The following is a 13,454-nucleotide window of genomic DNA, read 5'->3' as shown; positions in this document are numbered from 1 at the left end:
TCATTAAGCAGAGCCAGAGTACTGCTGTTGCCAAGGTGTTCTTAATAGTGTCTCAGTCATCCTGCTGCCAGGGAGGCTAGAACGTGACTTCAAGTTTCTGTGCGCTGCAGACTTTCCAAGAAGTCTTTAAGAACAGGGCATCTCCAGCAAAGGAAGAAAAGGTCACTGTCAGAACAAGTTCCCCTAACAGACTGCTGAAGAGCTATTCCTGCCTTTCATACCGCCTGTAAGCATTCACCGTATTCTTATTCAAACAGCAGGGGCATCTCTCACCCAGCAGGTCTAAATAGGTCTTAATAGCTCAGGGTTTGAGCTCGTAAACAAGGTACCGAGATTGTTCTTTGATGTCAGTAATCCATCCCAAGGTCCCTTTCTCCACTTGGTAATGTGTCCCTGAATTATAGTTCCAGGCTAGAAAGGTTGCAGAGTGAGTGGACCAGCATACTAATTTTGCATATGCACACACAATCTCAGAGCGAGCTATCAGAAGCTTGGGAAGTCATCCTGACCCTTTGTCTGCCTTAAGCAGAACTACAACTATACCCTCCCAAAAACAGATGTTGTACTCACCCTTAGTGAACCATTCTAATGTTTCAGCAGTCCTGTCCTTCAAAATATTCACAACCAAAAATATTTGGAGGGGAAGCCCTAAGTTACTGTTTTATATTGATTCCTGGGCCACAATAACTAGTGCCATAAGTTATTTTCTGTTGTTTTGTGTTCAGCTATTTTAGTGACCTCTGATAAAATTCTCAGAAACAAGCCCCCCTGCCAGAGGCCACAATTAATCAGCCTACTGGTGGGCAGTATCTGCTGAGAGGATGGGGTGAAATGAGCCAGAAAGACCTTGGAGTCTTTCGCCAAGGTCAGAGGATAAAAGCTTGCATTTACAATGCCTAGGATGTGCTTTCCATGGATAAACAAAGAGTATTCGTCTTCACTTCCCCTCCTGCAGCACTAAATTCCCTAGAAAAGACAAACCAGTAAGATCTGTCTTTGTACTATAGACACTGCTGGTTTAGCACAAGTAGTATTTGTGTAATGGCTGATAGGATCACGACTCTGTACATAATTGTAATATCAGTTGTAACTCTTGGCAAGGGGCCGGGTTTAGCTCAGTGGTTCCACTGCCTGCCTCACAAGTGCAAGGTCCTGAGTTTGATCCCCAGTACAAAAAAAACAATCAAGAGGAGTAACTTTGGCAAAATTGTAATCCCACATGCGCCATTTGCCAGTGCTTACAAGCAGTTCTGGACCACTATGGCTCTTTCTTTTCCTTTGGTATGCAGGACTATGTTCGTAATCACTCACATCTTAGTTGCTATATAGCCTTGGCTCTTAGGAAATGAGGACCCTTGCTTAGATATGTGCTAGAGCATGAGTGGCTGGCCCTAGAATTCCTGCCCCCCTAGGGCTCATGTGTAGAAGCCTCATAGCATGAGATTTGATTTAAAGTGCTCTGCCTCAGACCATGCCTCTCAGGAGTGCTATTGACAGGCCCTTTCCTGGGACTTTGGAACAACCCCTGTCTCAGACATGTAGTTCTCCACATGTGATGTAAATGAGGAGACAGCTTTCAATCTACGGGGAAAAGTGTCTAGGGCCAGAAATGCTCAAATTCATTGTCAGGCCCAGACCTTCCTCTTACTCTTAGGTTCCAGCTACTCCCAGAACGTCTCTCAAAGGCCCTAACAGCAAGGGAAGGGGTAAGAATAGTTCACTCGGGGCCAGAGATTTAGCCCAGTGGTTCTGCCGCCTGCCTTGCAAGCACAAGGACCCGAGTTCGATCCCCGGTACCCAAAAAAAAAAATAGTTCACTTGAATTTTGCCTCCTCACTTTGTCTTTTCAAGCTTCACCAGCAGCAAAATGACCGAAGTGTAGACAGGAGAGACATGGGAAGCAGAAATGCTAATGACATCTATCCATTTGTGGGAACTGAGGAGCACAAGTGTTGTAGTAGGAACGATAAGTTCTCTAAGAGAATCTTAGAGAATGATATGCAAAGACATGAGGAAGAAACACCTGTGTTCCTGACCTTGGCTTCCACTGGCTGTGTTGGTCCTAGCACTGGAGATCTCAAGTTGCAGTAGTCTAGGAGTATCACCCTAATCTGCCCGCAGTGAGGCCTGTTTACATAGCCAGCACCTCCTTTCTCTCTCCCAGGCTCTCCTCTCCTCCCTTTGATGATTTGTGTAGTTGTTTCTAATGACATTTAAATCTTTGCTTCTCTTCCTCCCTTTGGAACTGTTGTATTAACCTTCTGTCTGCTACCTCACTTCCTTTTCCATGCTAGCCAATGAGGAACACTGGCCAAAGGTATGTAAGATTGTTTTCCCCTTCTCTTTCCCTCCCCCTTTTTCCCTTTTGTTCCCTTCTCTTGGTATATAGGTCGTCCTCCAAAATACAATGCAGTGCTGGGGTTTGGAGCCCTTGCCCCAACATCCCCCCCATCCAGTCATCCCGACTCCCCTGAAAGTGAAAAGACAGAGACCACATTCACTTTCCCTGCACCTGTGCAGCCTGTGTCCCTGCCCAGCCCCGCCTCCACAGACGTAAGTAACTTGGGGAAAGTGCGCTGTCTTTTGGAGAGCACATGTTGGGAAAACCGTTGTCCTGTTTTGTCTCCTTGGTAGCTTGCGCTGACCTGAGTACCCCGGAACAGCAGGAAACCCCGTGGAATGCCCTGATGCCGCATCAGGCAGCTTTCCTCTGGGGTCCCAGGCCTTCCATGTCCTCGGAAGCCCAGGGTTTTAGGTCTGTGAATGAGTTCTCAGAAAAGGGATGGGGGAAATGGCTCATGTAATTACAAAGTACATTGGTTTCTGTCGATGGTGTATGAGTGGGGAACAGGAATAATGCATCCGTTGCCCTAGCACCCTTGTTTACTGCTTCAAGCACAATTCTAGAAGTGGAAAATTATCTGTAAAGCAACTTCATAACACAGTTAATCAGAAATACATTTCTGAAAAAGTGCCAAATACTTAGTTAATAGTCTTCACTCAGAAATTTCACGAGTATGAATGGGTGCTCTTTTTTTTAAATGAGCATTTACAAAGCTGTGGCTTCATCAGCAGGTTCTTACTGAGTGCTCTTCTGCTGAGCAAGTAGTAGTGTTCTTGAGGCCGAGAACTCGGCCAGGACCAGTGCCAGCGCCCTGCCTTAAGGAGCTTGTGCTCTGTGGGAAGAGAGGGCTGACAAGTGACATTCAGGTCGTGATAGCTGCTGTGCTGAAAACGGAACAGGAAGTCATAAGGTCCAGGAGTAGCAGGTGGCTCCTGTTGTAGGAGGAGTGGCTATAGGAAGTGAGCCGTGAACCACAGGAGCATGGGGAAGAGGGTTCCATGCAGGGAGCAGCAGCACCAAGTCCTGAGAGGTGCCCGTGCACAGAGCACTATGGCCAGGCCAGGCAAGCGGAAGAGAAGATTCAGCAGGGGCAGGGTGCTCAGCAGGGCTTGGGACTGCATTTTAATTACAAAGAAAGTATTTTGTTCTGAAAATTTTCAGACCTATAGAAAATTACAGTACTGATTCAGTGAACAAATATATCTTAACAGTTCACCAGTTGTTAACATTTTGCTATATTTATTTCTCTGCCCTACACACTTTTTTTAACTGAGCCAATGAAAAGTCGCAAACTTCCTGATTCTTCACACCAAAATGTTTCAAGTGTGTTACCAGGCATGGTGGCTTGTGCCTTTAATCCTAGCACTCGGCTGAGGCAGGAGAATTGAAAGTTCAAAGCCAGCCTGGGCTGTGTAGCAAGGCCCTGTCTGAAACACAAAACCAAAACAGTTTAGTGTATATCTCCTAAAAACAAAGATACTCTTTTATATAGCCACAATCTATTGATTAAATTGAGAAAATTTCGGGCCAGGGATTTAGCTCAGTGGTGCCGCCACCTGCTTCACAAGCGCAAGGTCCGGAGTTCGATCCCCGGTACCAAAAAAAAAAAAAAATTGAGAAAATTTAGTATTGATAAAAATACTAGTATGTAGTATACAGTTCATATTCACAGTTCTTCCATCTGTCTAATAATGGCCTTTGTGATTCCTTTTTTTTTCTGCTCCAGGATCCTATCCACAATTGCTCTTGACATTTATTGTCATGGAATTATATCTTTAGTCTCCTTTATTCTAAAACCATTTCTTAGCCTTTCTTTGTCTTTCATAACAACATTGGCATTTTTGAAATGCCCAGCCACTTGCCGTGGAGAGTGCTTCTCCATTTGGATTGTCTGTCTGATTATCCCTTCAAGAATAAGCTGAAGATGTGCATTTTTGTAGAACACTAAGTGATGACGGGTCTTTCTCAGTGCATCACAACAGGAGGCACATGACAGCAGCCTGTCCCGTTGTTGGTGATGTAGCTGTCATCTCTTGAGATCATTTCCATCAGAGTTTTTCGCTCATAAAGGTCCTTTTCCCTGTGGTGGGAAAAGATAGCTTTTGGTCTTCATAGAGAGTAAACATCCAGTTTCCCCACAGATTGTTGCCCAATGATCTTAACATCCTTTGGTGATTCTTGCCTGTGTTTACTATTTTTAAGGTGACTGTAAAATCAGCTTGGATTTTAAAAGAAGTACTGTGTCCGAAATGTGGAGCAAGGGCTGTGGAAGTGGAGAGAGTAGTTATGAGGCCCTTGCAGTCATCCAGGCAAGAGAGGATGGTGACGCTTGGCCCAATAGGATGGTAGAAGTAGAGATGGAGAAAGTGCTTCAGGCTGTATATATTTTGAAGAGCCAGCAGGATTGCATATGGAGTATGAGAAAAAGAAAGTAGTCAAGGTTAAATCCAAATTGTGTCCTGTATGCTTGCTTTGGCAGTACCTATACAAAATTGTGTCCCAGACAACTACTAGAGGATTGAAGCTGCCACTTACTAAAGAATATAAAAACGGGTTTGAGAAGAGAAACCAAGAATTTCATTTTGACCATGTCCCAGTTCTTTTGTGAGTTAGTTTGTTGTTGACAAACTGTTGGTAAAATGTTCCTTGAACTTGAATGTTCTCAGAGTTTACTAATGGCGCAGCCTTCTCAAAAGAACACTAGTGAACATTCACAGTTGCAATTCCTGAGGCAACAAAGGAAGTGCTATCTTTGGGGACACAGGACCATAGGAGGGTTCTGTTCTCTGACAGGTTCCCTTCCTTGGACAGAGCTGGTAGCTGTAGACTCATCACGGCTCTAAAGATTCAGTATTTCATCCAGGTTCCTAACTTTTGGCATTAATAATTGATTCAGGTTCTCTGACTCTCCTACTAATGAGCACCAGGAGTCCCTGTCAGAAACCTTGCTTACTGGCCCAAAAGATTGTCAGTCACAGTATTGCCAAAGAGCCGGCAGCTCACTGGCTGTGATATAGCTCTCCTGTGCATTGGTGCTGAGAGATCAAAGACTTTAGGGTTGTACGGGGCTCTCTCTCCTAAGTAATGTTGCTGTAGTAGTAGTAGTAGTAGTAGTAGTAGTAGTAGTAGTAGTGGGTCTCTCTCCTAAGTAATGTTGCTGTAGTAGTAGTAGTTGTTGTAGTTGTTGTTGTTGTTGTTGTTAGGATTTATGTTTTGTTTTGTTTTTTTCAAGTCTAGATCCAAAAGATCCACTCTGGTCAAAGCACAAACTTTTAAAATTTCTCCCAGGTTTTATCTTAAAATGCAAACATAATTCTTTTCAGAAATCTCATTATTCTTTTCCAGAATCTGAAGGTAAATGAAACCTTTTCTAAAACCACTAAATATGTTCAGAACTTCCTACATTAAACCCAGTGGAGTAGATTTTCTCTGAAAAGATAATTGACTTCTACTTTTGCAGTATCCCAACAGCAGCAGTGATTAAAATCAACACTCAGGGTTCTGTGGGTTTGTACTGGGCAGCATCAGCCTCAACAACATTAATTAAACAGTAACAGTTGAGAGGCAAGCATTTCCTGGGGCTCAATAACCATTTAGAAGGACTTGGTAATACAAGACCCAGCCAGACACTAATCCTCAGGATGTACCTTATTGCTTCTATCATCATTTTTATGAGAAGGAAAGATATGTTGACATAATTATAAACTTTTTTAGTGCACAATGAAGTTGGTGTTGATAGAGCCAGCCTGTCTCCTGAAAACCTGCCCTCCACTCACAGCAAAGAATGGTGGTAGCTGGGTGTGGTGGTGCACGCCTGTAATCCCAGCACTGGGGAGGCTGAGCCAGGAGCATCTCAGCAGGTTCAAGGCCAGCCTGGGCTGTGTAGTAAGTTCAAGGCTAGTCTGAACTACATAGTGAGACCCTGTCTCAAAAAAACGAAAAGAATCATGGGTCTGTCATCTTTCTGCCAACTGTTCGGTTATGGTCATAATTTAAGCAGTCACCAAAACTAAGCCTTTTTTGACCGGGTATAGTGCCTTCAAGGGACTTCTTTTAGGAAAAGAACCTACTCTGTATGGGTGAAATACCTTAGGCTTTTAAATTTATTTCTATTGGGTAGCACGTCTCAAGGTACAGTCTGGAGTCTCAGAGACTCTTTCAGGGGATTATAAAATCAAAACCTTTAAACCAGGTATGATGCCCCACGCCTGTGATCCCAGCACTTGAGAGGCTGAGGCAGGAGGCTCACCAAGAGTTATAGACCAACCTGGGCTACACAGCAAGACCCTGAAAAAAACTATTCTTGAAAGAGGCCTACATGCCCATCAGCTGATAAATGTGTAAAGAAAAAATGGTATGAACAGTGGAGTACTACTCAGCCATAATGAAAGATAATTTGAGTCATTTGTAGGAAAATGGACGTGTCTTGAGACCATAATGCAGCGAAATAAGCCAGACACAGAAAGTTAAATATCGCATGGTTCTATTATTGTATGAGAAACAAAGTGTAAATAAGTTTTTGGTTGTTTTTTTGAGTCAGGGTCTTGCTGGCCTTGAACTTGCAGTGATCTTGCCTCAACCTCTCAAGTGCTGGGATTACAGGCACATGCCACCACATCTGGCTGAGTATTAATAATTAGAAGAACAAAATAAAAGATGGATGATTAGAAACAAAGAGGTAGACTTTGCGGAGATGGGAAGGGCACCTGGAGATGGGGGAGGGGAGGGAGAGGTGGGAGTAAAAAGGATCAAGATACAATGCATATATGTACCAATCCCCATGGTGAATGTATTCATTGTATACCTCAAACATATACCAATTTTAAAAAAAGAAATGGGCTCTTTTTCCTTTAAAAATAAGAAAACTTCATCATCATAAATGCCATTTGCCCTTGCTGTTCTCCTTCTCTTAAGACTGGATGTGTAGAGTTTTCCAGGTACTAGAAGATGTGTGACATAATGGCTATGGAATACATACTTGTATATACTTGAGTTTTTAAGATTTTCACCAGGCATGGTGGGAGACACCTGTAATCGCAGTACACTAGAAGGCTGAGGCAGGAGGATGGCAAGTTTAAGCTAGTGACTTAGCGGGACCCTGTCCTGAAATAAAAAGTAAAAAGGGGGTCAGTGCAAAGGTTCTGGGTTTAGTCTCCACTACTATCAAAAAAAGTTTATTATGGGGCCGGGGATTTAGCTCAGTGGTCCTGCCTGCCTCGCAAGTGCAAGGTCCCGAGTTCGATCCTTGGTACCAAAAAGGAAAAAAAAAAAAGTTTGTTATGCCATTTTTATAACTTTGTGATCCTATAGTTCGTTTTTCAAAGTTATAAGTTTTAGCCTGCTGTGGTGGCATAGGACTGTAATTTGAACTACTCAGGAGGCGAGGCAGGACTATTATAAGTTCCAGGCCAGGGGCTGGGGATTTAGCTCAGTGGTTTTACCACCTGCTATGCAAATGCAAGGATCCAAGTTCAATCCCCGGTACCAAAACAAACAAAGAAACAAACAAAAATCCTATAAGTTCCAGGCCAGCATAGCCAACTTAGCAAACCCTGTCTCAAAATAAATTTAGCTCAGTGGTTTTGCCGCCTACTATGCAAATGCAAGGATCCGAGTTCAATCCCCAGTACCAAAACAAACAAGGAAACAAACAAAAATCCTATAAGTTCCAGGCCAGCATAGCCAACTTAGCAAAACCCTGTCTCAAAATAAATTTTTAATAAAAGGCCTGAGGATGTAGCTCAGTGGTAGAGCACTTGCCTAGCATATGCAAGGCTTTGGGTTCAGTCCCCAGTAACACCCACCCCCCAAATTAAAGTTCCTTTCTAATACAGCAAATACAGTAGGTATAATTAACATAACCAAGAATTTTCTGGGGTCCTCAGTGATTTTAAAGATGGGTGTAAAGGATTCCTGACCAAAAATTATTAGGACCCACTTCTTTAGGATATGTAAATGTGGTAAGAAATTTTCTTTCCTTTAGAAACTTGAAAGAAATTAATTAACTTTTTATTTTCAATACCCTCTGCCTTCTTCTTCTTGACGTTCTCCATTTAGGAGCAAAGGAGAGCAAGGAGACCTCTCTACCCTGACAAGCCCTTCTCACTAAAATGTCCAGCAAAACTCACTTCACCACCCATAATTTTATCTATGGTTCATGTAAAGCAGTCTCAAAGCCATACATTCCATATAAACTTCATAAAGAGACTTACAGCCCCGGGCTAAGGTTCAGAAAGACTCCCCGGAGGGGAAAAACACCCCTCAACCTGATTTTAAGAGTGAAGGAAAAAGCGTGATTGGGCATGCCTGTAATTCCAACACTCTGGAGGCTGAGGCAGGAGGATCGACACAAGTTTGAGGTCAGCCTGAACTACATAGCGAGGCTCTGTCTCCAAAAAACCAAAAAAAATTTTTTTTTAAAAGTGAGGGAAGAAAGCCACAGTTAATCCAGAACCAAAACTGCTATGAAGGCCTGGAGGTTCAACTGTTAGGCCGTGATCTCATATAGTATTTTTGCATATACACTGAGTATCTCTTTTACCGCACAGAGGTAACATTTTCTTATTAAGAAGGATTAAAATCTGTCCAAACTATGATGTATAGATAACTTTTTTCTAGGCTACCACATACGCTAGTGAATTACAGAGAAGCTGTCTTTCCATTAGAGAAAGTATGGGTCTGTTTTTCGGGGAGGTATGGGTGGTATGACAGAAAGGAAGGATGGGGCACTGCTTTGTGTCATGGCTTCCCGTAAGAAAGGGTCCTGAATTAGGCCTTCTGGCAGAAAGGCTTAGAACCTTAAAGCAACATGTTGGCACGGCCTTGCCGCATCACCTCTGGCTTGTCCCTTCCACCTTTGGTCCTCAGCATCCTTATCAGCCTGAATCCCATCTAGAGGACAGGCTGGGATCAACTTGCTGAAAAATACTTCTTTAAAAACTCTTCTTCATGGGCCGGGATTTAGCTCAGTGGTGCCACTGCCTGCCTCACAAGCACAAGGTCCTGAGTTCGATCCCCAGTACAAAAAAAAAAAACCCCAAACTACTTTTTCTTACCTCCCTATGTTCTACAAATTTTAAATAGACCTACTTCTTTTTGACGGTGTCTTCTGTCCCAGGGGCTCGGGCAGACTCACCTGAGTGCTAAAACTGTCACCACCCGGGGTGGCAGAGTGGCCTGGGCCTGCTTATCTTTCCATCTGGTGCAGTGTTGTATGGAGGACCAAAGCCTCCCCATTCGGAGTGGAGTGGCCCATCAAACAGCACATCTACCTACGACTCTAAAAGAACATTGTCAGCTGTTGCTCTGACTTCTTAGTCTTGGTGTAAGAAAGCTTATATGAATTTAATTTGTTCCTGACTTAGTATTTTCCCATTCCAACTTTTACTCTGTTTTCCTCCCATAAAATGACAGCTAAATGAGGATTATTTGTATCATATTGTGAGACACTTTGATGAATGGATTTCACTGCCTATAAAATTTCTGATTTGTGAGTTGAACTCTTAGCAAACATCATAAATGCTGAGCTATCACCTATACAGTTAATTTTGCTCTAGGCAATTATAGAGCTTTCCTGTAAAAATGAAAGTTTAAAATTCTGCCCTCGCCTGGGGAACCTCAGCCCTGTGGAGCCAGTGGGGACTTGGCCTGTGACCATTCCCCCTTTCCCTGATGTGCTGGAGGGGCAGTCACCGCCCCATGGCAGCCAATCACCCTGAGATATTTGTATGCATCCAGAATGTATGTGTTAGCATTAAAACTTTACCTTTTTTGTCCTTTTCTTACCTTTCCTCTCAATTTCATAGGGTGATATCCACGAGGATTTTTGCAGCATTTGCAGAAAAAGTGGCCAGTTGTTGATGTGTGACACGTGTTCCCGTGTATATCATCTGGACTGCCTCGACCCACCTCTGAAAACCATCCCCAAGGGCATGTGGATCTGTCCCAGATGTCAGGACCAGGTACTGGGGTGGCTGGGACCAAGGAGAGCTGAGGAGGCAGCGGCAGAGTTCCTTCCCCTCTACCCGGGACGTGGGATCCTCTTCTCTCCCCACTTGTCCTTTTCCAGACTACATCTCCTCCCCCTGTGCACAGCACACTCAGGCACAGCCTCGTGCCCTCAGTCCATCCCCTGGCAGGTGGTGAGACCCAACCTGCTTCCCTGCACTCGAAATACGGATCTTCTCTTTAAACATCAAGGCCCTCTAAAGTTCATCCTGCATCATTCTCTAAGACAAGCCCCAAACCCAGTGTCTGGCTTTAGATCTCTTCTTTGGGAATAAAATCCTTAAAGGAAAGTGCCCAGTTGATTAGTTCAAGTAACAGCCATTTCACTTGTAAATTCTGTTATCATTAGGCTCAGAGAACTAACTGTAAAGTGCTGTCTTCATATTTCAAATGCAGAAGGCACACACATTAGTAACTGACCTAGCTACCTCTTTCCTTCTCTGGTTCCTAGTCTCATTTTCTCAGTTATTCGTGTATTTTTATGTCTTTTTTTTTTTTTTTGGTACCAGGCATCGAACTCTGGACCTTCTGCTTTCGATGCAGGGCAGAACCACTGAGCTAAATCCCTGGCCCCTTTATGTCTTTATAAAAGATTTATATCTGGGTGTGGTTGCACACACTTCTTTTTCTTTTTTCCCATTAAGTTTATTGGTACATTTTAGGTATAAAATACAGTTACATTCATCATTAGGATCGTGTACCTGTACATGATGTATCTTGGTTCTTATTTTTTCCCCTTCCCCTGCCCTCCCTTCACCCCCTCCACCCTTTCCTATTTGCAAAGACTTTGTTTCCATTTTTTTCCTTTTCTAATATTTTTTCTTTTCCCTTCTTTCGTTTCCCCTACTCCTCCCACTTCCCCCACTCCTTTAGACCTTTTCTTCCTATTACACAATATCAATTATACATTTTTAATTACAGTATCAAAGTTTAGAGGACATTACCACAGATTTTACAGATTTTAAAAGAATATAGAAAGCATATTACAAAAATCTTTTTTGAAATAAATTTGACAACTTCTAAGAAGTACCTTGGAAGACAAATTAATGAAACTGACTCTGGAGGAAATAAAAAATTTAAATAGCACCTATTAAAGAAAGTATATTCCTAACTTGAAAACCTACCTATATGACAACAGCAGGCTCATATACATTTTAACTGGTGAATTATATCAAATATTTAAAGCAGAAAAAAGGAAGAATACTTCTCCCCTCATTTTAGGAAATCAACATTGTGCTAATCCTAAAACTGGATAAAGATAATAGGAGAAAAAAGTATGAACATAGATAAAAATTTGTTTAACAAAACAGAAGTCAGATCTGGCAGTATGTAGATAGTGGGTTTTTTCTTTTTTTTTTGGTACCCGGGATCAAACTCAGGTCCTTGTGCTTGCGCAGCAGGCAGCGAAGCCACTGAGCTAAATCCCCAGCCCAATAGTGGTTTTATTACAGAGATGGCAGTGTTGGTTCAGCATTGGAAGATCCATCCCCATAAGTCATCTATTTAACAGAGGAAAGGAAAAAGCCATATGATCCTGTCATTAGTTGGAGAAAAAGTATTGGACTAAATTCTACAGTTGTGCATGGTAAAAGCTATCAGGAGACTAGAAGTGGAACAAAACCTTCACAACAGATAAGACATGAACTCCATACTTCAGCAAAATTGCCTTATATGAATGGAAAAGATTCAATGCTTTCTCCCTAAGGTGAGGAACAAGGGCAAATATGCCTGCTCTTCATCTGTCCATTAAACTTTGAAACATAGGCCCAAACCAAAATAGTCTGACAATGAAAAGAACAATTAGCATAGGATTGGCAAGATAGAAGAAAAATCTTTATGTGTAGATGAAATGATCATCTACAGAGAAAATACTAAGAAATCTCTAGGAGCCCCTAGAACTTGTATCAGAATTTAGCAGGATTAGAAAACAGGTATATATAAAAATTCAGGTCTAAGTATAATTGCTATAAATGAAGAATTGGATATTGAAATTTGAAAGTTATGTAGGAGTACAAAGGACCTAGAAAAGTAAAAAGAAAAAAAAACTGTTGGAAGACATTTATTACCAAATTTTAAGGCTTCCTCTAAAGCTACAGTAATCAAAGCAGTGTTGGCATAAGGAAAGACGTATAGATCATTGGAATAAAACAGAGAATCTAGAAATAGAACCACATATATATGGTCCACTGATATTTGAAAGATTATTTAACATTAACATTTTATAGAACATAAACTCAACTCAAGAGCAGAGGAAAAGATAGTGTTTTCAGCAAATGGTACTAGAACACCTGTTATCCATATGTAAAAAATTAACCTCAACCCTTTATTTCCATACATAAAAATAACTTGAAAGGATCTATGAATCTAAATATGAAAGTCTAAAAGTATAAAACTTTAAGAAGAAATGATAAGGGAAAATGTTCATGAATTTAGGGTAGGCAAGAATTTCCTAGGATACAAAAAACATGATGTATAAAAGAAAAAAGTGATAAATGAGATTCCATCAAAATTTAGAACTTTAAATGACATTGTTAAGAAATGAAAAGTAGTCCTTAAACAGACTATATTTATAATACATATAACCTATGGCCAGAATATATAAAAAACACTTACGGCTCATTAATAGACAACCCAATTAAAAAGTAGACACAAGATAAATAGCCAGTATAGCACAAGGAAAGGTGTGCAACACTAGAATCAGAAAAATACTTAACAGTACAGTAACAAGATCGTATTATACACTCATTAGGGAGATGAAGTTAAAAGTTTTAAAAGAACAAATGTCAGCTTAGGTGTGAACCAGTTAGAGCTTTCTAGTGCTGCTAATGTGAATGTAAAATGACAAAACCATTTTGGAGGGGCCAGGGGATTTAGCTCAGTGGTTTCACCGCCTGCTGCACAAGCGCAAGGACCCAAGTTCAATCCCTGGTACCAAAAAAAAAAAAAAACATTTTGGAAAACAATATAGAAATTTCTTGTATTACTGTTAAGAACCAACAGTTCTGTTCTTAAGTTTTTACTTGAGAGGAATGAAAACACATGTTCACAATGGATTTGTACATACAAGTTGACTATCCCTTATCTGAAATTCTTGGGACCAGAA

The 13,454-nt window shown here is 41.6% G+C and overlaps 1 protein-coding gene across 32 annotated transcripts in view; it reads left to right on the top strand.

Annotated features, from left to right (window-relative positions):
• The window catches only part of Phf21a (PHD finger protein 21A), a 196,278-nt gene that overhangs the window by 172,834 nt on the left and 9,990 nt on the right, over nucleotides 1–13,454 (top strand). For 27 of the 32 annotated variants that reach the window (XM_087205678.1, XM_087205683.1, XM_021264266.2 and 24 more), the window contains 2 exons: nucleotides 2,390–2,553; nucleotides 10,150–10,305. In XM_087205678.1, the coding sequence (XP_087061804.1) occupies nucleotides 2,390–2,553; nucleotides 10,150–10,305 (320 nt within the window). Of the gene's footprint in view, nucleotides 1–2,294; nucleotides 2,318–2,389; nucleotides 2,554–10,149; nucleotides 10,306–13,454 lie in introns of all 32 variants that reach the window. The other 5 variants (XM_087205690.1, XM_021264273.2, XM_087205692.1 and 2 more) reach the window with 1 other exon arrangement.

The sequence above is a fragment of the Heterocephalus glaber genome, unplaced genomic scaffold (assembly GCF_053883595.1).
Source record: "Heterocephalus glaber isolate CG9 unplaced genomic scaffold, H.glaber_assembly_v1.0 deba00000594, whole genome shotgun sequence".
NCBI lineage: Eukaryota > Metazoa > Chordata > Mammalia > Rodentia > Bathyergidae > Heterocephalus > Heterocephalus glaber.
The sequence above is the reverse complement of the archived record's forward strand: the minus strand, read 5'-3'. Positions and strand labels throughout refer to the sequence as shown.